General features: G+C 43.1%; 2 protein-coding genes across 6 annotated transcripts in view; one reads left to right on the top strand and one right to left on the bottom strand.

Annotated features, from left to right (window-relative positions):
• Positions 1 to 1130: 1130 nt before the first annotated feature.
• KLHL28 (kelch like family member 28) lies at positions 1131 to 14743 on the bottom strand. 4 transcript variants are annotated; one of them, XM_030484954.1, is made up of 5 exons: positions 11996 to 12107; positions 10386 to 11284; positions 9021 to 9464; positions 6255 to 6463; positions 1131 to 5105 (listed from the first exon to the last, which is right to left on the bottom strand). In XM_030484954.1, the coding sequence occupies exons 1-5, from the start codon at positions 12038 to 12040 to the stop codon at positions 4942 to 4944; spliced, it is 1761 nt and encodes a 586-aa protein (XP_030340814.1). In that variant the 5' UTR covers positions 12041 to 12107; the 3' UTR covers positions 1131 to 4941. The 4 variants fall into 4 exon arrangements, with proteins under 4 accessions (XP_030340814.1, XP_030340815.1, XP_030340816.1 ...); XM_030484955.2 differs by lacking the exon at positions 11996 to 12107 and adding an exon at positions 14600 to 14743 and having other exon boundaries at positions 2970 to 5105; XM_030484956.2 differs by lacking the exon at positions 11996 to 12107 and adding an exon at positions 14427 to 14590 and having other exon boundaries at positions 2970 to 5105.
• A 265-nt stretch (positions 14744 to 15008) lies between these two features.
• The window catches only part of TOGARAM1 (TOG array regulator of axonemal microtubules 1), a 36873-nt gene continuing 27192 nt past the window's right edge, over positions 15009 to 24689 (top strand). For both annotated transcript variants that reach the window (XM_030484939.1, XM_030484940.2), the window contains exons 1-2: positions 15009 to 16522; positions 24122 to 24278. In XM_030484939.1, the coding sequence (XP_030340799.1) occupies positions 15086 to 16522; positions 24122 to 24278 (1594 nt within the window). In that variant the 5' untranslated portion in view covers positions 15009 to 15085. The remainder of the gene's footprint in view (positions 16523 to 24121; positions 24279 to 24689) is intronic.

Below are 24689 nucleotides of genomic sequence, written 5' to 3'. Positions count from 1 at the left end.
TTCCAACTTTTATTAGAAGGTGCCTTGCTCTTCAATAAAGAATAGCACTGCACTGCAGCTTCCCAAATTAATGTTTACTGCATTCACCTACGGTGGGCTTAGAAATATCTTTTTTCTAAGTTATATTTACCAAAGCACAAGTTGGGTTTTTTTCCCCCATTTTTAGTTAATATTAGACAGCTAACCCCCCCTAAATTATGTTCCTTTTACCATTATGTTCCTGATCATTCCTAACATTAAGGTCTGTGTATTAAGTATGCTTGGGACCCAAAGAAAAAGGACTACAGCCATTTTATGTTGTACTGCCTATGTGGTTTGAAGCCGAATACCATGCAAGGCGCTGGTATTTTTGACACAATCACATTTTTAAAAGGGGTAACTTTATGCTAAAATAAATTGGAAAAAATCCTCACCTCACCCGGTCTATCTGTCAAATGAAGTACCTGCTACATCAATGTGTAATAGCAACCTTTAAACTTCGGGAAAGCTAAAGTTAAGTCCTGGATGGATATTACCTGAAAGTCTTTTATTAACGTAGCAAATTCCACCACCACCACCACCACCCTCCCCCCAAGAAAATAATTTGAGTATTTCCCTTTTCCGCCAGCTTCAGCATGACTAAGACTATAAAAGGCAGCATTTTACAGCCAGAATTCACAGGTTACAGGACTACTTGTGTTTTATGGATGGTATTGTTGAATACCTGTGAGTACCAGGGGTAAATGGCATCTCCTACAGCAGCAACCACAAGCTGAATTCTCACTTGGGCAAGAAAGTGAGTTCAACATACTCACCTCTGCTCTTAACTATGGCCAAAAAAAAAAAAAAAAAAAAAAAAAAAAAAAAAAATCAGTAATTTTTTTCCTGTATTTAGATTAAGGCCACAAAAAAAAAAAAATAATATCACTGCAGAATTGCCAAACCTTAAATTTTCATTTGACTAACGGAGACACAGCGGAGTGTCTGTTGTTACTTCCTATAAACCGCCACCCAAAGTGAAACCCCCACCTAAAACGCAGATGTGAAGGGTTGTCTAACAGTAAAGTTATTCAGCTGCAAACCCCTTCTGCGGTGTGGGAAGACAAAAGCTACAGTGTATTCATATTCACCATCCAACAGAGGTGTAAAAATAAGTTTTCCCCCAGGTTTATTTACTAAACTGTTTTACATTCAATGAAATACTTACAACAATACTTACAGAGCATTATCACAAGAGCAAACACATTGAGAACACTAATAAAGACCGAGAATGCAGGTTACAGTTATTTTCCTGTCAAACTCAAATGCCACTTCTGTAAACAATAACAAAACCAGAACATCGCTGCTAGAAAAGATGTACACGTAAAAACACTCTACGTACACAAAACTACATACATCATTTTATACTCTCAACCAAAGCACTCTGGTCAAGCCCAAGTACAATTTGGTATTCTCTGTACAATTATTAAATCCTGCTAAAAATAATAGTTCTCCTTGGGTTTAAAATACAGCACAGCGCATAAGGCAAAAAAATAGGAATTATCATCCAGTTCTTTGCGTTTCAGTTCAATATCAAGAATTTAAGGCAAGATTGGACATTTTGCATTGTTTCATATAGTGAATGGGGACTTACAGATGGCAAATTGACAAAAGCAACACGCTATCTCCCAGAAAAAAGAAAAGTTAACTGTCATGCGTACTGGACACATTTGGCCCTCTAGAAATTCCAACTAGACTTTCTGAAAGAGAAGCATTGCTAGTAGGAGAGACTGTCAAGAAGCTTACAGATGAGTATCCCTAAAAAGGAAAAAAGCAGAAATTCAGGAACTGTACGTACACATACAAACTCATACCCACTTTTAAGTGCTTTACAGATAATTTTGAGTGACTAAGAAATAGAACTGGATGATAATTTGCAGTTATATGACATCTTACTTGAAGGTCCTTAATTCTTAAACTGCAAGACAGACATTACAATGAGAGTATTATTCTTTAAATGCAGATTTAAACTGACTGTTGTGTCTGATCTTCCCACAACCAAGCACTTCAGTGAACAGGACAACAAGCACCCAGAACAGAAAACGAAGATGGCATGATTTTAAGTGACACAATCCCATAGCTGATACACTAGCTAAACAGGTCACCTAATATTCAGTGTATTTCATTAGGCATTTTTCCCATTCTTCATACCAAGCTTGTCTACTAAAAAAATGCTTTATGCTGCTACCTTAAATTTAGCAATGCCACATTACACAATCTGGGGTCCATCTCTATGCTCCGATTTAACATTGCCACTGCCTAGGTAAAGTGAATAAAACATTTTACAGTTTTAAGTGCTTTGACTTCTATCAATGAAAGATGTTGATATAAAAAGTGAATAACCACCACCCTGACCTACGGATTTTTTTTTGAAGTCAGAACCATTTCTATACCTTGCACCACTTTCTACTAACTGAAAACAGTGTTTACTAGTATTTCTAATCAGAACAGGTTTGTGAGCATCTTCATTCATGGAATTCTAGTATTGTCAAACTCTTAAAGAGTTCAGTATATAACGAACTGCCTGGAAAGCCTCCTATTTGTAAAAGGCATAAACTTCTCTCTTACGTAATGAATTTTGCTTGTTTAAATATTAGTTTAAGCATCCTTACCTCCGGTGTATATTGGAAAAGATGATAACCAATGGCATCTCTGAGAAACAGACCGAGAAGTGAAACAGCACACAAAAACATCCAGCTTGTGCATTCGCCTGAACAGAATGAGAAGGCAATCTCTGAATGGGCTCAAATATCTACATTAACCCCCAATCCCAAACCTGCCTCCCCTTCTTTCTCCTTCCCACACACAAACATGCCATGTACAACCACGTAGCTACTTGTGTTCTATCAACAGATTCACCGGAATAATTATGCTATTATTGCTATGAAACTAGAATCCTTAGTGGGTCAAACAAACTGCATTGAAAATGCTGGAATTGTTACCTTTATTTATTGTTACCTTTATTACCTTCTAAAGTCCTGCTTGATTCTACCAAATTTGAAGAATACATGCAGGATTTTAACACCTGTGGAAACACCTGTTATCTATGAATAATGTCTTATGGTGAAAACACCCTCGCCTCCTTGACCGTTTAAAATCTGAACATTAGTGTATGGAAGAACAAGGAACACCACTGTTTGCCTGGCTGCAATTTGCTTTGCAGGAACTCAAAATAAATCAAGTACACTCAAACTCCTCCACTTCGCATACTTAAAAAGAAATGGCTTTTAAAGCAACTATTTCAAACATTATTGCACCTTCAAAAATAATACTATATGGGCTTGAAAAACAAGGGGAAACAAACATTAATGTAAAACATTAAAACAAGGAGAAAATAACTCTGGAGGCAGAAAAATTCTTCAGTACCAGGCCTGGCAACACACAGACATCAAAATAGAAATTCAAGATAACCATGATTCCTAGTTAAAATCAGAAGACAAACCAGAACATTTTAAATTAGCTAATATTTATTCACTCATCTACTTTAATTAATGGTTATGACCCGCAGCATTGCTTTCTAGTTATCTGCCCAAGTTTTCACTAGGTTTAGAGCTACCAGAAAGTTCTATCTCTTGAGATTCTGGTTAGTCACTGGAACAGAACTTCAGTGCTCCGTTACACAGGGGAGACGGTTGGGATGAGCAACTCTATTCACTCACTGCAACTTGTGTTAGAGGCAAGGCTGTCTGAAGAACCCGAGACAGGATCTCACTATTCACTCCCTATTTATGTACTTGTGAGTATAGAAACAATAAACTTAGGACTTCTGTAAAAACAAAATACAAAAACAATGTAACAAACGAGCTCATGCTGTGCATTGTGTTATTCTTGACAGTTTTCATAGGCACGAATGTATCGAGCAAATAACAAACAAAAACACTAGAACAATCAAAACAATCATGCTTTATGCATACTGCACTAAAAATCAGTAACAGCCTTATCATTATGCCCTACATTTAGCACCATTTTTAGGTCTGAACACTCTGAGAAAGCAATCATACATTCTTTCAAAAAAAGAAGTTGTACGGAGTATGGACACAAGTGCGCTTGGGAGAAGGATGGGACGGATTCGCTTTTGAGTATTTATTTTATATCATGCTATGAATGCTGCTGTGGCATTACTGTTGTCATTTTTCCTTGCATGACAGCTGAAAACACGCAGCGGGCTTGCAAGATTAAGTCATTTAATCTAGCACTCATTTATCCACAAAAACAAAATATAAGGGAAAGTTAAAAATGCGATTTCTCTTCCTCAGATCCACAAATTTTGTTAAGAGGCAATAGATTTGCCTTGTAAATCTCTAAGTAGTTACTAGCTATCATCCCGGCCCTCCTACCAGTAAGCAGGTGACAAAGGAGAGTGTACAGGCAACATACTATGGCATTTATTATTTACAAACCTTGAGATACAGAAACAAGGCAGCCCTTTAGTTACTGTTCATAAAAAAAATTATGAAGCACTGGCATTTTCTTAATATGAAGACACAACCGGACAACTATCAGCGAAGTGTCCAGCCGTACAACACATTCACGCATCTTTCACCCCAAGCACAGTAAACTTCGTATTTCATAGTAGGCAGGAGGAAGAGAGAAGAGCTCTAGAAAGTGAAAGGGTTAGATATACAGTAAGTCTTCTAACCGTATCCCAGGCATGTACAGTACTCTCTAAAATTCACTGCCATTAATAGGATGCTATCTAAACCCAGCTGGTAAATACGCTTTTCGCTTCTCCTGCCCGTGTTACTAATGTAACAAAGGCCAATTGCCGGAAGAAAATAAATCCTTCCTCCTTTCAATCCCAACATCACATTATTCCAATTTTCCAGCTTCAGAAAATGCAGCTTATGGTCTCCACCAACAGGGTTTCTTTTCAAGCAGATTAAGCTCAATCTTTGCATCGGGCCTGTAAAGTCCTGCTTTACATCAAAGTGCAGTCAAACCAAAATTGCATCGACAGTACATCATCCCAGCAGAGTCCAGCCAGGTATCTGAGATGGGATCGTACTTCTGTACAGTGTTCAGGTACGATGAGCCTGAATGACCTCCAACTACATAAAGGTAGTTATCGATTACAGCTGCGCCAACTCCTATTGGAAAGAAAAGAAAAAAAGACTGAATCATCACCAAGTCTCAAATTTCACATCATCACCATTTCACAAGTGGAAATAAGTAGTATTTTTGTTCCTAACTGGAACCAGCCTCTCCCCTCTCCCTGAAGGCTGAATAGACAAGTTCCCACAGACTCTCTTTTAAAGAAAACGGGCGTTAAATGAGGAGTCCCTCCCTGTTCAGGTCTTACACTCATTTTTTACTGTTCTCGCACCCTTCCCTGTGGCAAAGCAATGCTCTTCTGTCCCAATACTCCTTGTCAGAAACACAGAAGAAAGGATGCACTACTGAGTCTCAATGCAAAATAAAATACAATAGAACAGCAACCACAGAATAGCTGGAACTCACTCAAAAATCAATGAAGAAGTAGAAAATAGAGTAGAAATATTACTTCAGATTATTTTTGTTACAGCTCAGTATTAATAAACTGGACTGTAATTAAAAATAGAGAAATAAAAGATGTGGACAGGCTGCAGAGGTCTAGAGAAGGGCCACAAAGATGATCCAAGGACTGGGAAGCCGTGTGAGGAAGGGCTGAGAGAACTGGGTCTGTTCAGCCTACAGAAAAGGCAGCTCAGGGAAGACCTGATCACCATGTTCCAGTATTTAAAGGGTGGCTACAAAGAAGATGGAGAGTCCCCCTTCTCATAAGAAGTCCTATGGGAAAGCTGAGGGGTGACTGGCACCAGTTAGACCTGGGGAGATTCTGACTGGACACAAGAAGAAAGTTTTTCACAGTGAGAACAATCGGCCATTGGAATAATCTCTCCATGGACGTGAGGGATTCCTCAACACTGGAAACTTAAGATTCAGCTGGACAGGGTGGTGGGACATCTAGTCTAAGATGCTTTAGACTAGACTTAGACTAGATGTCCCAGCATTTCTAGTCATGCTTTGCCTAGAAATGTTGGAACAGATGATCCTTGAGGTCCCTTCCAACCCAGGATTCTATGATTCTATGAAATATTCTTTCACAGAGCCAATTAAATTATTTTCACTCATAGAAGGAAGTGCAATGCTCTGCAGACAAGTCATTGCAACTTTATTGCAGCTTCTATCAGGTCAAACGGCAGCTTATTTATAAAAGAATACCCGAGTTAACTGCTGAGAATTTTGTATGTCCCTACCTGTTCTGGGTTCCTTCATGGGTCGACATACAGTCCACTGATTTTGATGAGGATCATATCTCTCAATGCTTGATAAGTGAGACACACCATTGTGTCCCCCTACTACAAAAATGAAGCCCAGCATGACACCAACACCAAAGTTTATTCGTTTATCAGCCATTGAAGCTACTGTCTCCCATGAGTTTTTACTCGGATCATAACGCTCCATGCTGCAAACACAAACAAAACAACTTGTGAGGCTTGGATTTTAGTGACATTGCAATTTCACTCCACAAGAAATCAGCATTTGTCAGAGGTACATCTAGTTCTGGCAACCAGTATTACCACACACAGGAATTTTGCAACACAACAAAAAACGCTTTAGCTGATGGAAAATTCTGTGACATAGTTGCTTTGTACTACCCAGTGATAGCAGACAAGACACCAAAGCCAGTGTTACGACCTCAGAAGCATCAACTGCATCCTAGAGTCCTTTGGCAACACATGCTGCTGGAGGTTCTCAAAAGAGTGCTGCTAGAAAGTAGTTTTAACATATTTCATCCCAACACAGCAACTGCAGTTCAGCCGCTTCTCCGATGTCCTCATGCCACTACCCTGATCTGCAGGTTATGTATGGAAACAAAGCAAGATGCTTCAAAGCTGGCCTCAGAACTGAAAGCTCTTTCAAGGATGACTGCTGCTATTTAAAAAAAAAAAAAAAAAAGGCAACTCATGAAAAACTGAACACAATGCAGATCTGAAGTGTATCTATTTGGGTAACATACTGAATCAAAAACTTCCTTTAGGCTTGCCTGAAAATAACAGAGAGGGAAAAAAAACCGTGGAGAGCATATTCCCCAGGAAAAGCAGTAAAGAGGCTGCTGATCAAAATACTAAGGATAGAAGAGACCTTCAGGATAAAATGGAAATTAATTACAATCATCGTTATTACTTTTTTTAATCACTGGAGCTATACAAACGGTCAGTCATTAACATTCTCATAGCGTGTAGCCATTCCCTCGCCAAAGTGTAGCTGCAGTAGCACAAGTGGGGCAGAAAAAAGGGGACGACAAAATCAGCAGCACTACAGAGTAGTTGGGGAAAAGGTGCTTAATTACACAGCACTCTTGAATAATTAAACCAAAATTATTCAGTAAAAAGTAAACTAATTTTAAAAAGGCAAATAATAAAATACCAGATTCCTCTCCAGGAGCTGCTGGCAATTACTTTCTGACTGAGACTACTGCAGAATTTTAAAGTTAAGAGCTTTCCCTTTAAAGGTACCAGCTTGATAAAGACATTTCCCATTGCTCCAGTGCTAAATCTTACATTTCCTGAAAGGCAGTTACCGAGTTTACCTTCCAAAGGCCTGTGCACACATTAAGCATTCAAGTTTTGGGGACCGCTTTGGGCAAGAGTGAGGTCTTGATTATCTTCCTTTTGTTACAGTCTGTGAAGTAGGGCTGCAGTGAAGCGAGCATCCACAGGTCCCACAGCAACTCCCGGAACCTGCTCTACTCTGGCACCGACTCTGCTTTAAGCTACTCCTAAACCCAATATTCTGTACGGTACAAAGGCAGTACAGAGCTAAGAGTGACCACAGGGGACAACACTGCAGCTTCATTATTCCAGGTCAAATGCCAATGCGAAGGAATCCTAGAGTCAATAGAAAACTTATAGACATGGTTTGTTGGTCTGTTAATTATTTCAATTGCTATTACAGCTCATAATCTAAAATATAAGAAAAAAGTATACTTATATATAAGCCACTAAGTTTCATAAAACCCTGTCACAACTGAGTTTAACTTAATGCTGTTTTGTATTTCAGTGATTTAAAAACATTGTTTGCATTTTCTAGATAAAAATACTTAGCTACACTTTCCTATTTGGAAACCAATCCTTTGCTTCACAAACTGTTTTAGATAAAAATGTATCAAGTATGAAAAGTAAGTACAATTAATGACTAGTGCCATGATGTTACACTACACTGTTAAACAATCAGTGTATCCCTTCCTGTAAGCAAGATTTTAATTTTCATTCTTCATTCGGTTACTTAGACTTGTAGTTTATTAGGTTGCCTCCTGGAGGGACTAATGGCTGGTTTGTTCCTATTTTAATAAAGAGAGGACAAACGATTTCTTTGAACAACTAAATGCCCCTGTTCTTTACTATTAAGATTACTTTAAGATTCCATCTGAGGTACATATTTATTTTGTGTATATTAAGCCTCTCTTTGTTTCCAATCAGTGTTTTCAATGTTAAAGCTAACCAGCATCCTAGTGTTTTGCAGGCTTGAGATACAAGGATTCACACAGCACTAGTACGGTGCTAAGCAAGCCCTCTCCTGAGAGCTCAGTAACCAAGGTGCAGCATCACCACACTGTTACAAGTGCACTACCTTGAGGTCTGAGCAAATACGCTCTCTCAATACCAATCTGCCGAGTTAACCAGCTTGAGTATCTACAAGGTCAGGTGTCTTGTACCACCTTGCTTAGTAATACATATATATGTCTTTGTCTTTACCATTTTCCCTTCTTAAGGATTAAAAATATCCCAAAAAACAAGCCCCAAACACACATGCTCTGAGCTGGAACATGTAAAGGTAAGTTAAAAATTTCCCAGTTGAATTATTAGACTGATGCCGCGGAACAAGGATTAATGAGGCCCACTGTGGATTACCAATCTATTTTAGAATAATCTTTAACTGGCTGCCAAACACAAGCTTAACAGGGAGTTTTGCCGATTTCCAGCTTATGACCTTGAGCTACACACATCAAAAGTACGTACCTGTTCATATGGGCAGGACCATAACCACCAATAGCATATATCATTCCGTCCAAGACAGCTGCAGCAAAACAACTTCTTGTTTTGTTCATTGGGGCCACTAGCTGCCATTCCTTCACTTTAGGGATGTATTTCTCTACAGTTCGTAAATAAGACTGCCCATCATAGCCACCTAAGGCATAGAGCTCTCCTGCCAGAACCACCACTCCCAGAGTACTCCGGCTCTCAAACATCCTTTCAAGAGATGTCCAAGTGTTCGTATCGGGGTCCCAGCACTCCACTGAATTCTCGTGCTTTCGGTAACTGATGCCTTGACACACATGGGTTGCAATCCCTCCTACAACATATATTTTCTGGTCTAGGACACATATTCCAAATTCATAGCGGGGAATGCTAAGAGGTGCCAGGCCTATCCAGGAGTCATTCTGGGGAAAATACATTTCAACACTGAAATAGAAAAACAAAGATTATGTGAGCAAACCTAACCTCCTGAAGCTTTGTGAAGTGCAAATGAGCATCAAGGAGCACAGTCTTAAGATTATTCCATGGACTGTATTTCATAGAATGGTTTGTGTTGGAAGGGACCTTTAAGACCATCCAGTTCCAACCCCCATGCCACAAGCAGGAACACCTTCCACTAAACCACGTTGTTCCAAGCCCTGTCCAACCTGGCCTTGAACACCGTCAGGAATGGGGCAGCCACAGCTCCTCTGGGCAACCTGTGCCAGTGTTTCACCACCTTCACAGGGAAGAACTTCTTTCTAACATCTAATCTAGATCTCCCCTCTGCCAGTTCAAAGCCATTTCCCCTTGTCCTATCTCTACACACCCTCGAAAAAGTCCCTCTCCAGGTTTCTTGATGGCCCATTTAAGCACTGGAAGCTGCTCTAAGATCTCCCTCGAGCCTTCTCTTCTCCGAGCTGGACAACCCCAGCTCTCTCAGCCTGCTGGATATGGATACCTACTCAGCAACAGAGCTTGAAGTCATGATGACATTATGATCAAGAACATGTCATTGCTAAGAATTATCTCTTCACTCTTCTCTGATTAAGTCTATCTTAATTCCAAGGACTTTGAGTTATCAAGGAAGCATATTTGTCATATATTAGGCTTAATTTTAAGATTTTATTGTCTGGAAAAATAATAGATCAGGCAAAAAATACATAAAATGAAAAGACCTGAAAGGACAAAGCAGTAACATACAAACTTTTTATTAACCACTTTTATTAACCAAATTTTCTCATCAACAGAAATGGTAAGATTTTATAGCTATTTCCGTTGGCACAAACAAAACCCTGCAATTTCGAAGACTACTCATTAAATCAAAATGCATTTTGAATTCAATGCAACGACTTGACTATTACTTACCTTTCCAAACAGGCAAACAGTCCAGCTTTTCCTCCTACAGCACAAAGAACTTTAGGAGCACAGCGGGGTCGTGTCATCAGCATAGTCTGGTGGGAAAGTCTGTGTTCAGGCATAAAGTGATATTTTAGGGCCTCATTGAGCAGGTGTTTACAAGTATGGTCATCGCGAATGAGATGGTTTGCTTCGTATAACCTCGTAAGAAACTTCACGCTCAGCAGCGGCAACCGAACGCAATGTAGCAGCTGTGCCAAGTATTTCTGTCGCTCTTGCACATCATATTTGATCCAGGACTCTAGTGCATAAAAAACAGTTTCTTCTGTCACAACATTCAAGCAGTCATTGGAAACTATTTCATCCAATTCAGAATGAGTAAGCTCAAAAAATTCTTCTGTCTGGCAAACATCTTCAAAGTTTTGACAAATGTACTTGTTAGCAGCCAAATAGAGGTCGTGGCAGCCATAGGTCTCTGCAAAACGAGAAATCCCAATGCAATTGCCAGGATCAAGCTGGCTTTCAAGAAACGCACAGCACTCCTTCACTACCAGTTTGATCTGGAGAAGATTCGCAGCTGGGAGAAGTGACTCTACAGTGTCTTGCGAGATAAACACGGTTCCTGTGTAGGCATACTCCACGATGGCCTGCAGCGCCGCCTCATCGATGCACTGGAACTCCACCTCCGAGTTCTCCTTCTCAGAAAGGTTCCCAGTGAACATGGCTTTGAAGTATGGACTGATGCTGGCAAGCACCACTTTGTGGGCATGGATCTTGACATCGCCAACTCTAAGGATAATGTCACAGAGCTCGTGATGCTGGCGAAGGAGGTTCAAGCCTTGCAGAAGCTGTTCCGAATGCAAGTGGGTTAAGTTGGCAAGCATGTAGGTTGGAGACGACTGGTCCATCTGTGACAAACAGAATTTTTAAGGCATTACTCAGGGCTTCATTTCAACAGTTTCATTAGTCATGTTACTTAGACATGCCACACATAACATTTAAAAAATATTTTCCAGTTTTGCTTTTATCTTAATTGCGTTTATTACTTCCCAATTTACTTTTCCACTCCTTATGTGCTACGCTTTTTCATGCAAGTTAAATCCAGGACAATCAAACGTTTATTAATAGTGCATGCTATATTCATCTTTGACTTAAAAACCAGCAAAACAAGCACCATTTTTTTATTTTTTTATTCTGGAATAAAATGTATATTATATGAAGCTTTGAAGACATGACAGGATTCTATATCAGATATTTGAGAGAACTGAACAGTGACAAATAAAAATAGAGACAAATGAAGAATAGAACTGGCTTACTTAAGACAAAGTTTTAAAAGTTCTCTAACTACTTTGTGTTACTTGCCTTGAAGCCTACTCAGTGCTTCTGCGGTGCAGCTAAGCCCTGCTGCGCTTCCCCTGCAACTCGTGGTGCGGGCAGAGCCTACCAGTCAGCAGGGCCCCATTCCCTAGCCGGGACAGGAGAATCCCTCCCTCTGCACAAAGAGGCAAAAAAGACCCACAGAGCCAGTGGGGCCCTGTGCTGCAGGGAAAGGGGTGCTGAAACAGAGGTTACTGCACTCTGAACAGGATGAGCACAGGAGAAGGAGATCCTTGCCTCACCTCATTGAGGCGCTTCCACTGTGACAGGAAATCCCTAGTGGACATGCCCTCACCTCTGTAGAGGTCAGACCTGGGGAAGACTCTGAGGGCGGTGAAGCTCTGGCACAGGGTGCCCAGAGAAGCTGTGGCTGCCCCATCCCTGGCAGTGTTCAAGGCCAGGTTGGATGGGGCTTGGAGCAACCTGGTCTAGTGGAAGGTGTCCCTGCCTGTGGCGGGAGGGGTGCTGGAACTACATAATCTTTAGGGTCTCTCCCAACCCAACCACGCTACGGTTCAATGGCTATGATGAAGAATAGGAGCTAGGCCTACCTCCAACATCAAGAGACACGGAGTGGGAGCTAGTGAGGAGGTGCTTCCCTGGGAGAGCAACCGCGTGAGTCCCAGATAGACATGCTGAGCTGACAGAAATGCTGCCACTATTTCCATGTCCTCACAGCACCAGCAGCTACCCGTGCTTCCCAACATCACTAGTAAGGGCAGAGAGAAGGATTCTCATTCCTACCTACAGCTCCACAAAACCCACAAACTCTTCTTTCAAAGAGTTTTAGTTTGCATCATGACACTTGAAGGCACTTAGAGCAGGCACTAAGGATACCTGCTCTAATTTCAGCATCATTAAAATTCAAATGGTGCTGCCCACCACTACCTGTTGGAGCAGCAGGTCTTTATTCTGACTGAATTAATAGCAGTGAGAGGGTGGAGGGTATTGGATGTGTCAGGATCCTGGACCACGAGGAAATATAACTATTGTTCTACAGAGAACACTGCAACCATTCAATTTCTGAACTGAAAACCTGATTTAATTTTGATTTGCTAAATGACTACACTTCAAGATCTCACTACTTTTATCTTAATAATGCGTTCATCACTTTTATAGCTCCTTAACTGACATCTAATTTGCAGTGAGTCTACTTACAAAGTGCTTAATCCGAAAGAATAAAATTAGTTGCCAACATTTAAATACAGAACATAACAGCACTGACAAAGAAGCAAAGGCTTACAGCTAGGGATAGAAAACTTCTTACCCATTAGAAGATAACCAAGCTCAGCCCTCTCCTGTTACAACTCTACACTGGAAAAAAAAAAAAACCCAAACATATCTAAAAGTATTTAAAGCGTATCTTCATAAAGCAAGGTTCCATACAATAACATTTTCCATATAACAACATATATGTGTCACGGTTTAAGCCCAGCCAGTAACTCAAGTAACTGTTACAGATGAACCCAGGACAGTATGCAGCACAAACTGTATGAGAGGGCACAGAGGGGGGGAAGGAGGAGCTGTTCAAAAGCTAAACCACTTTGTTTTCCTTCTGTGTTCGCGCTCAGTTCATAACTTGATTGTACATATACACAGAAATCATAAAACACAAGGTAACACCACATGGAAGGAAAAAGGAACGGTTACAGTTCAGATGCCAAAGCCCGTCAGAACAGTTATACATAATGACACTTAAGTTATTCCACAGAAATAAAACTTTTTGTACCAACTTGATAGAGATGCTGACTGATGTGCACCTCCTGAATGGTAATGCTCACCCACACCTCATTTGCATGCATTTATTTTACTGCTGAACAAGAAATCAGAAGGCTGGAACATTAACCAGCCCCGGAGAACATATGCTAGTCCAACAATGTCTGCTCACCACACAAACCAAGTGGTTACCCCTCAGCAGTGGACTATCAGATCCTGTTCACACTCTGCAGGTAAAAGTTATCTGAGTAGCAGGGAAAGAGTTATTGGACACTAAAATGTTAACCAGAAATGTAAACACCCAAGCTCGCTTACTGAAGGTTTTCACTCCTCTAAAAACCACAGTATGTGATGATGCCTGGTAAGAGATGCAGAACACAGCATTTTCTTTATGTGAAAACAGCAGGAAGAGCTCCAGGCGCTTTTCTATTCCAAGGTAGTGTTTAAGTGCTCGCCAGTTCCTTATTTAGGCTACAGAATGGCTGGGGCCAGTCTGGGTTTGTTACAGCAGAGCTTAAAACCTCAGGAGCACCCGCCCAAAGTACAGAGCTAACTTGGGTTCTAAACATCAGACACAGCACAAAAAACCACCTACTACATGCCAAAAAAAGGAGCAAAATATAACGTGCAAGGGAAAACTGGTTTGCTTATGACACTCCGTGCTCCCCACGCCACTGCGTTTCACCCTCGTGCCCAAGCTCCGGCGCCAGCCCGTTTCACGGGAGAGCGGAATGCAGAGCAGCGGTGGAGCGCCGGCCGGAGGAGCACACGGCTCCAACAGCCAGCAGCGCGTCTCCCCCCGCCCCTCTAGGATGCCGGCAGGACGGGGCCACCCAGCGGCTGTGCACCAGCCACCCCGCCGACAGCTCCGAGACGGAGCCGTCACCCTCCCGCCGCCGTTATGCTTGTACAAGCGTCTTCCCAGGGCAGGCGGCGGCTGCTTCCCCCTCCCAATACCTGCAGGCGCTCCCTCCCGCCCGCGCTCCACACACCGACTGGGTAAACAGCACTCGCCGCCGCACTGCGAACAGGTGCGGGAACGCTACCGGCGCCGCGGCAGCTCCGGCCGAGCCGAGCGGAGCCGGATCCGCTGCTCCGCAGGGCCCGCTCCGGAGCGGGGCCGAGCTCACCTGCGGGTGGAAGGGGCGCAGGCCGCAGTGACGCCCGGCCCGCGATCGCCGCCGCCTCGCTCGCCTCCGCTCGTACGGTAGCACCGGCGGCAGCACACGTCACTTCCGGACGCTACCGCCCCGCGCTCTCTGCCAGTCAGCGGCGGGGAAGTTCCGCGCACCCACAACCCCACAGGCACGGGCGGTGCCACTGCTCACGCCGCGGAGGGGGGGGGTGGCGGTTCCGCTACACTAGCGCCAGGCGGCGCAGCCTGTCACCGGCCGCCGCTCTCCACGGCTCCCGGCTTCTGCAGCGGCGCGCACTCTTTCCGCGGCGCCGGCGGCGGGATGGGGGTGTGGCTGCGGCGAGGAGTGTGCGAACCCTCCTCCTTCCCCCCGCCCGCTGCGCCGTGGTCGGTGCCGCGCGGGCGCGGTGCGGGCCGGCTCTTAGCGACGGCAGCGCTGTAGCGTGCGGCGTTGCTGGGACGGCTCAGTCCTGTGCCGCGCATGGCCGCGGCCCTCATGCTGTTGCCGCGCGCCCGCGCCATGGAGGAGCCCCCAGACCCTGGGATCCCGCCAAGACTCGGCCCTGAGCGCGCCGGGCGGGCGGCGGGCGAGGGGAACGCTGCCGCTGCCGTGGAGCTGCCGTGGGGGCTGCGGCCGGTGCTGTGTGGAAAAGCCCTACGCGAGCGGCGCCGCGGGAGCAGCTGCCTCCCCCGCCCGCCCAGCGCCTGCCGCGGTGCCGGTGAGCTGGCCCCGCAGCTGGGTGGCCCCGCGTCCGCCGGGCGGCGGGAGGAAGAGCCCGGAGTTGAGCCTCTGCTACCCGCCGGCAGTCAGCGGCCGGTCGGTGAGGACGCGGCGCCGCTGCCCCCCGCTCATCCCGGCGGCACCGGCCTCGAGTTGGGGCTGTTGACGCCGGAGCTGCACGCTCGCCTGCTGGACCAGGAGGACTACAGGAACCGTACGCAAGCTGTGGAGGAGCTGAAGAGGGTGGTTGAGGGTGCTGGCCAGGCCGCGGTGACTTCCATGCCTGCCCCCAGCATCCTGGGGTTCATCAGCCTTCTCTGCACTCTCCTCGGCGACTTCAACTTCAAGGTGGTGCTCGGAGCATTGGAGGTGATCTATCTGCTGGCTCTGCGCCTGGACAACCAGGTCAAGGCCTTCCTGATACCTCTGTTCTCTGCTGCTACTAAAGTCCTAGGGGACAGCAAGCTGGCCATCCGGCAGGGTTACAACCGCCTGCTCCGGTGGCTCATGAAGGCAGCGGGTCCTCAGCAGGTGCTGGACTTGCTGCTGCAGCAGGAGTACCGGCAGCACAAGAACTCCAAAGTCCGTGAGGAGGTGGTCAACATGTGCATTGTGGCCCTCCTCACTTACCCTAGTGAGGAGCTGGACCTGGCCAAGCTGGCATTTGAGCTCGCCCCAGCACTGGTAGACAACAAGCACAGGGTCAGGCATGCTGCCATGGAAGCCTTCGCTGTGCTGGCGTCTGCCATGGGTCCAGGCAAAACTACACTTCTCTTCAAGGCAGTGGATGCCGTGGAACTGGAGGACAATGGGGATGGGTTGATGCATGCGGTGCAGGCTAGGCTGGCCAGGAAGATTTTGCCAAAGCTTGTTGACCAAGGGTTTGTAGAGTATGCTGTGCCCTTGCCATCGTCTTGTCATAACAGAGGGTCCTGTTTACCCCCAGGAGCAGATACAGACTGGCTCTTGATGTGTGACAGGACTCAGAGCGCACACAGCTACTGCGGGTATGAGGCAAGGGTTGATGCTCTGCAGCACTCCAGTTCTCATAGTGCGGGTGCCAATCAAGTAGCATGTTCAAGAAAAGTCTTGAGTGCATATAAAGGAAAAAACAAACTGCCTTGGGAAAATGAGCATGCTGAAGACAGGGAAGTTGGTTCAGGAGTCAAGATGCCTGTCACAAAGGGTGTGGAGCAGGTATGTGTACTTGTACCTCACTGGACTTGTGTGTTCTAAGGCATGTTCCAAAGGGAGATGTGAAAATTGTCAAAGATTTATTAAATGACAGGTATGGCTGTAATATTTTATGTGCAAAGATCTCTATATGTACACCAATCTGGGAAGGTTTGAGAACTCCTTATGTTGGATTTAAAACTAGTGCGAAGCAGACAACTTATCACCTAGCAAAAGAAACCATCTTTTTCTGAAGTTAGCTGGACTTCATGAAGCACTTCTTGCATCTAACCGTAGTGACTTGTTGCTGACAATGGCCAGCTAAAACCCAGGGAATGAGCATAGGAGTGGGGAAGCTATTTTAGAGCTTCTGTCTGTATATTTGCATTTGAGAGTTCTTGACTGCAAAGCCTTTCCTAAATACAAAAGCTGTTTGGAGGAAAACTGACAATTCAACTTGGGCTTTGAAGGCGGAGCTCTGGAGTGTGGTGGGGCCAGTGCTTCCCGGCAGCCTCCTGACCTGAAACAAAACCAGGGAGTTGCCAAATGTCTCTTGTTTCTCAGTCTGATTTAACTAGGAAAAATGTAGGTCAGGCTGAAATAGCAATTCTGATTGACCTGAGCTTTGATTTTATCACTGACCATGTCGGCAGCTGCAAAGGGAAGGAACCTTTTTACTTTGGCTTTCTGTTCTGTGACATCTGTTTTGGATACCATCCGTGCATTGTAAGCCCTGGGAGTGTATCTGTGTGTGGTGGGTTTTCTGTTGTGTGGTTTGTTGTGTTTTTTCAATTGGACAGGTTTCATTTATCATAGCTTGATCTCTAGTGGGTAAGTTTAAGCAAGTAGATCTTTTTATAAGATCGAAAGCTATGTAGAGTAGAATGCCACGTTTACATATTTGGAACTTAATTCTTAGTTGCTTAGTAACTTGTTTCTGTGTTGGCTAAGGTCTCAAACAGTGCTACTTTGTAAAGGCTAGATGTTAATAAAGTCTCTTAATAAAAAGAAATGTGAGTTAACACTATTGTAGTGTAAAAACCTTGAAGTTCACGTATGCACACATGCTTGTGTCCTTCCTTGGTATATATTGCCTTTATTCAGACTCCTAAAGTGATCTGTATCTCCTTTAGTTGATGAATCAGGCAATTAAGTTCCCTTGGGACATCCACAATGCAAATGTGGTCTGGAAAACAAGTTATATAGGAAGCATCTCTAGAGTGCGAAGTTTTTTCTTTTTGAAATAGCTTTTCAGTATTAACTAATACAACTTGTAGAAATAATAGTTATTATATTAATATGTATTTATCCCTGGAAATTGTGGGGAGTGCTGGAAGTTTCCAACCCTGAAGAGAGGGAGAGAAAGCAATTAATTTATGGTTTCTGTTTTGCTGTGTATGTAAAGTACATTTAGAAATGATATGAACTTAAATTTGACGTGGGGAAGTAGCTACATATTCATGGCTTCAAGTCAGTGATTATGAGGTACTGTGTTTACTAGGGAACATCCTTGATACTAATATGATAAAAGATTTTTGGACTATATCATAGAATCACAGAATGGTTTGGGTTGGAAAGGACCTTACAGCTCATCCAATTCCAATCCCCCTGCCACAGGCAGGGACACCTTCCACTAGACCAGGTTGCTCCAAGCCCCTTCCAACCTGGCCTTGAACACTGCCAGGGATGGCACGGCCACAGCTTCTCTGGTTTTGGACTTTGAGTCCTAGTAGCTAGTTCCACATTTACTGTAAAGGAAATTTAAACAACATGGTGGTTTAAGTATTGAAATATTTATCTGATCGCTGTAGGTTGACAACTTTGTTGCCTTGTCTTCACATCCTGATCATTTGTCTTACCTTACTGTTACATCTGTCTGAACAGATTGTAAAGCTCTCCAGGGCAGGGGACATATTTTTATCTAGTTTTGTGATTTCTGGTACAGTGTTTGCTGGCTTCTTGATGGTGCTTGTTTTGTTACATCTGTGCCATGAAACTGCTTTTATCACGTGGCGTGTCTGTATCTGCAATGCCAGTAAGTGAACTGTGTTTTCACTTGAGACACACTGGGACAAGTAGACTTGTACAGTGCTTCCCGTACTTGAAGATATTCCTTCTTAACTGGAAGAGGTTGCTGTACGCTTTATAAATAAAGCTCTTTTCCTTGGGGCATTTAGCAGTCAAAGCAGGGGGGAGAAAGTAAGTTAGCCCTATATCTCTTCAGAACTATTTTCAGTAAGGTATATCATGCATAAAATTCGGGTGTTTGACTTGTTCATGTAAATGTAAAAAATTAATAATTAATTCAGACATTCCTTTGAAATGAATTTGCTTAAAAATTAACTTTTGGAGTCATTCTGTGGCTGAAAGGATGCATGAAATTAGCTTAATGTGTAAAGTTGTTTTTTTTTCTACCAGTATTTTTAGGGTCACATTACACAGTGATTGTCCAAGGCCATGTCTAGACGTCTCTGATCAGATAAGATGTGAAGTAGAACACGTGTAAGTTAATGTGTTCTAAAAATATACTGTAGTTAAAGCACATTGCCTTCAAGGGTTTGTCTAAATGCAGTTTCTGTCAGTGAAGTTAAATTGGGTTATTGATGAAATATGTCTCTGTAATCCCTGAAGTCCTTTGAAAGCGATTTTGTTTCGTACCCATCTGCAAACTGACAGTTCCCAGCTATGATGCAGGATTCAGAAGGGCAATCTGACACGGACAAACACAACCAAGAGTTGTGAGTCCATCCTGTGCAGTGGGTTTCTGCACTGCACAAAGTCCAGGTGTGACTGTGGTGACACATGTGGCTGCCACCTTGAGCAGCGGTGGTATCGCCAGCTACTGCTGGTGAGCTGGACACCAGAGGTGCCAGTGTAGAGTCCTCTTTATTTGTTAGATCTGCATGAGACTGTAGCTGTGTTCAACCTTACAAACACCTTGATGAGAAACCCTGGAGTTGGAGGTGCTTGCACTGCCACCACCTCAACTTCCCAGGGGCTGCCTTTGTGTGCTCAGAAGGAAGTCTTCTCCTTACTCATAACGGCAGAAGAAAACATGACTGATAGGTAAACACTGTAGGGCCTTTCTCAGGAAGACAGTGCCTCCAGCTGCCTCTTTTGGAGCCAGAGGGCCATCAAAGGCCTGGAGAGGGCTGTTTGGTCACCCAGGGGGCTGCCTTGCCCCACTGCTGTGGCTGACTTGGAATAAGTCACGCAGGCATGCAGTTTTGCTGGAAAGGGAGCCAGCACCAGTGACATGTCTCAGCAGTGCTCTGCCTTGAGGTGCACTTACCAAATGTGGCGCTTGTGGGTATATAGCATTTATACTAGTCTTTGTTAGATCTGCAGGTCTTATTTCTGACAACTAGTATCCTGTCCCCTGTGAAATACATACATTGTGGGTCCCTGTACCCGCTGTTGAAAATGGTGCACCTTCCCCCTGCCCCTTGGAGGGAAGCAAAAGCTTTTGAACATCCTACTGATATTTTAAGCTATGTTACAAAGCATCCGCAAACTTTATGCAGTTTTCCAAAACTGCCCTGCTTGGCAATATGTGTGGAATTCTTCTCCATTTACATACTGATCTGATAACCAGAGAACTTAACAGCTAGACTTTATGAAGACCTTAGTGAGTGTTCAAATGATCTGTGAAATTAGTTTTAGGAAACAAATACTCTTTCTTTTCCCCAGTGATAACAAGAATTAAAGGGATATGGAGATTGGCCTGTCTGTCTGATAAAGCTGGGATGTGAGCTGTGGTTTTTCTGGCGGCTGGGAGAGTATTTTGGAGATATATGACTATATTGGTTGTGTTGTTGCTCTCTCTCTTCCTGGTAGTGTGTTTCGATTAGGAGCACCTTTTGTCTCACCGAGTGTCTCTGCTCAGCTGTGAAGGGAATGTAAGAACAGAGCGTTTGTCAGTGGTGGGTCCCTCACAAGGGCTGTGCTTTCGTAACCAAGTTAATAGTTGTTTTGGTGGATAGATTCAAATATTTCTGACATTGGTGGTACTACTGGGATTTAAATGGTCCTGAAACCTTTTGAGAAATCCCTTTGCCAGGTTCTGTCATCTACGTCAGTGAAAAATCTGGCAGTTTAGGTTTGCCTTTATTTGCCACCAGTCTGCATACCTGTGTTTAGCAAATTTATAACCACTATAACTAGAATTGGCATACAAGAAAGCAGTTTTTATTCCTGTAGCTAGAATTGGAACAACTGAGCAAAGCTGTACGACCATGTCAGCGTTGTGCAATTTGCTGCTTCTGCAGATCTGGTTTTGTCTATATGGAGAAATGAGGTGTAAGGAATTTGTACAAGTAAGATTTATTAATGGACTGAAAGATATGTAGATTGAAAATGGTGTTTTCTAGCTGGCTGATTGCAGAAGCAGAATGCTGAGTTCTCATCTCCTCTTTTATCCTGACTTGTATTAACCTGGAACCTGCTGTTCCTTTTTTCTCATTTGTAAAGTAAAACGGCGTCCCTCAGTACCAGTGCCGTGTGTTACTGGTACTACTGCTGTGATTGAAGTAATTTTTCTTGCTGTATATCCAGCCATTGGAACTTGTTTCTTACTCTTTGCAAAGTTTCATATTCCCTGTTCTGGTCTTACTAAATCGTTTCGTACCTGCTGGACTCCTCCTGCCATCTTCCACTAAAAATGGGATTCAGACTGATTCATTTTGTATCAAGGTTCCTTAAGTTCTCCCTTGCTGCCTTGTGCTTTAAGCAGTTGTCTGCAAATACTTTAAGTGAGAGTCTAATCCCTAACGCCTGATTAAAAAGTCTGGTTCTGCATTAGCACTGGCTTTCAGGGAGGAAGATTTTATGTAAAGTTTTAAGCTTTTGAGCGTTTTGATGGATTTGCTTGAAATGCTTCAGACTTGAGGCTTTGACTTGTTACGGGGATGACTTTAATCCTGTCTGCTGAACTTGGAGCCCATGAAATGCAGTGTGTAACAGTAAATTGGGACATGCATTTTTTGTAAGCAAAGACAACATTTTTGCTGTTTTTGTTAACCACAGAACCCCTCCCAGGAACAGGGAAGCTGTTTCATTCAAGAGCCTGTGTCCACGTAGCTGTGTGCCTTGGCACTCGGCACAGGGATGAACAGCTATCCCTTTGGGAGTTGGTTGGGTTTTTAAAGCACTAAATGGAAATATAGGCACATTGCTGCTTCATTGATTTATTTACTGCTAACACGTACCATATGTGAGGGTTGGGTTTTTTTGTTTTTACGGGGGGCCAGTCTTAGAGGGAGGAGAATTAGAAATATGTAGTTTAAAAGTTTGAATTGTGAAGTTTATTTTTTCAAGAGGAGTCTCGTCCGAACAGTGTGGAGATTTCTCTTGGCTTATATGTGTATCTTGCTAACGTGTTGTGAATCTTTTCCACTTGGAAGGGACCTAAAGGTTTTGTTGAAATTCTTAGGTTTTTGTCTATATTCCATAACCGTAATCAATTCTATTTTTGAGATGGTATGTGACAAAGTAAATGTTAGAATGGTTTAAATACAATTGGTGTATGCTCATAGTCATGCTGCTCATCTCCTGAGTGTGCCGCTTGAAGTTTCAAGTTCTAGTCTGTGGTTTCTTTTGTGATGCTTTGCTGAAACATCGTTACAGTATTAAATTAAACCCCATCAAGATATTAAATCAGAACATTTAGCTGCTGTTTTTTGACCCAGTCATTTAACTTTCAAGACACTGTAATCTGTTAAATGACCGTGAGATTTATTCCCGCACATGGAACATTTAGCAGACCTCAGAGCTGGCTGGACCCTGTATGTGTGGAGTTTGCCACTGACTGGTTCCTCCCTGTCAAACACAACTTGCATTGTGTGGGCAGGGCTGAGAATTGCAGAGATAATTGAACTGCAGACTAATGGAGAACTGCAGTTTGATATTGCAAGAGTTTTTGTGAAGTTCTGAGTTTGAGAATCCATCTTTACTGCGAATTGAGATCTTCAGTGAAATTAAAAAAATACATATTTTTATAAATGAGTGTACTATGTATGTGTTAGACTACAAATTCTCCATTCACACAACCAGTGTATTGAGGAAAGGAGGTTTTTAGACTTCAGGTGATGCTGCTCTTTCCAATACTGCATAAATATTTCCATTTCTGTTCAGTCTTCTGGCCTGTGTGTGGAGCCTTGTCTGTGAAAGGGGAGACCAGAGTTAACATAGCCAGGAAATTATTTAAAATTACTGATTTTTTACTGATTAAATCAGAAAGCAATAAACCTTTATTTAAAACATGAAGTTTTCTTTGCAAAGTTTTTATGTTATTCAGACTTCAGCTGTAACCAGTTCTCATTACAAGGTACTGATATTACCAGATACAGCTTTTAAACTAAATCTGAAGCATACTTTTTTCATGCCTCAAATAGCTGCTATTTAAATGCTTACATAGCTAATGTACATAATTCAGAATGTTAATGTTTAATTTCTAAAATTGACAACTAGTGCAATTCTCTACAGTTTTTGTTGTTGGATTTCTTTTCCCCTCTGTGTGAGTAGTGTCAACCTGTATTAGTAAGACCTAGAAACTAACTATAAAATGCTTAAAATACATAAACTATTGGGTAGCTGGGAAAACTTTCATCAAAATGTTTTGCATTTAAAAATCGACTGCCTTTTATTAACAAAAGAAGTCTTGGCAGTTTGTATTGAAGAGCCATGGTGCTCAGTGCTAAATTTTAAGGTTTTAAAAAGTTCTCACAGGTCTCTTGTGTGTGAAAGATCAGATTTTTTAAACTGCTGACCTGGCCATACTGCAACTAACTGAATGCTTGGTTTCATGGCAGTGAAAGGCTTCACATCTTATGTTACCAATCTTGTAATAAAGGGTTGGGTAAGACTGTTTAACATTGGAAAATAGAATTAGGTTATTTTTATAAACTCGAGTAGCGCTTTGGGTTTGGGCAGTTGCCTGCCTCAAGGTGGCCGCAGGAGGATGAGGTGGAAGGCAGCCAGCCATGTCCCAGCCCTGGTCAGTGCCCAGAGCAGTGGGGACAGCTCTCCTCTCCTTGGCCTTCTCATGCCATCCCTGCAGCCAGCACCCCAGGGCGCTGTGGAATGAGGCTGTTAGAGCATGTGCCCGTACCCAGGTGATTTCTGTCCACGGGCTGTCATTTCAGTGCCTTTTGTGGTTCCTGTCTGCCTGCACTGCAGTGCACAGGTAATAAATACACAGGAGGCTGGGGCAGCTGAAGCCAGGAGCTTCTTCTCTGGCCCACTGACACCATTCTTGAAGTCTGCTTTGGTTTTTTTGTAGAAACCGTTTTGGCTTTTTGCTCCCTTTGTTCATTGTGCTTTGTCTGTGGATATATACATGAATCCCACTGACTTCTGTGGGTGATAGATAAGGCTCATGTGCCCACTGTCTTGCTTTTCCTTGTCTAAGTTATAGGGAAGAAAAACCTTTATTTTCCATCAATTCTGTCTCCCTAAACATATTGACAGTGGTTTGTGTAGCTTTATTGTAAAGAGAGGCTGGTCTGGGCTGTGGTGGGGTCTCAATGACAAAGTTATGTGGGTCAGTCTGCTGTTCATACAGAAAAGGGTTCTACATTCATTTCACACACATGAATGTTTTTTTTATTTTCCTTTTCCCTACAGTTCCCTACATCCAGTGATTTACTTCATTTTCCAGAGTTAAGGCCCTCTCAAGGAGTACCAGTCAGTGATGAGTTACATTTTAGTAGAAAAAGAACTTCAGGGAATTTCATTCAGAATAGCATAGATTTTAACTCGGAGCATTCTTCTGTCTGTGCTGGTAAGTATTAACACAGAAATGTGTTCTATCTGCTGCTTACAAAACAGATTTAGAAGAAGCTGAGCATAAATATGTAGCTTCATGAGCATGATCTATCATTTGTTGATTATTTGTTTTGTTATTTATTTTCATTTACTATGAAGAATTGAGTACTAGGCACAGGGCTATGCCTCCAGATGAAGCAAGCGGCAGCGGTCCCGTCTGTGCTGCTGGAGAAGTGTATGCCATCTCAAAAGTTAGACTGCTTTCTTCCAGTCCTGCTGTCCACACACAGATTTGCACTAGTTTGGGTAGACCTAAAAGAGTTTATAGATAAGGGTTTTTGCAGATGTCAAGTCCAAAAAGAAATAGTGTGGTTAGGGGAACAAAAGGCCTTCCTTGTTTTTTGCCTCCTTAACTGCAAAAGGGCTG

This window comes from Strigops habroptila, chromosome 4, assembly GCF_004027225.2.
Source record: "Strigops habroptila isolate Jane chromosome 4, bStrHab1.2.pri, whole genome shotgun sequence".
NCBI lineage: Eukaryota > Metazoa > Chordata > Aves > Psittaciformes > Psittacidae > Strigops > Strigops habroptila.
The sequence above is the reverse complement of the archived record's forward strand: the minus strand, read 5'-3'. Positions and strand labels throughout refer to the sequence as shown.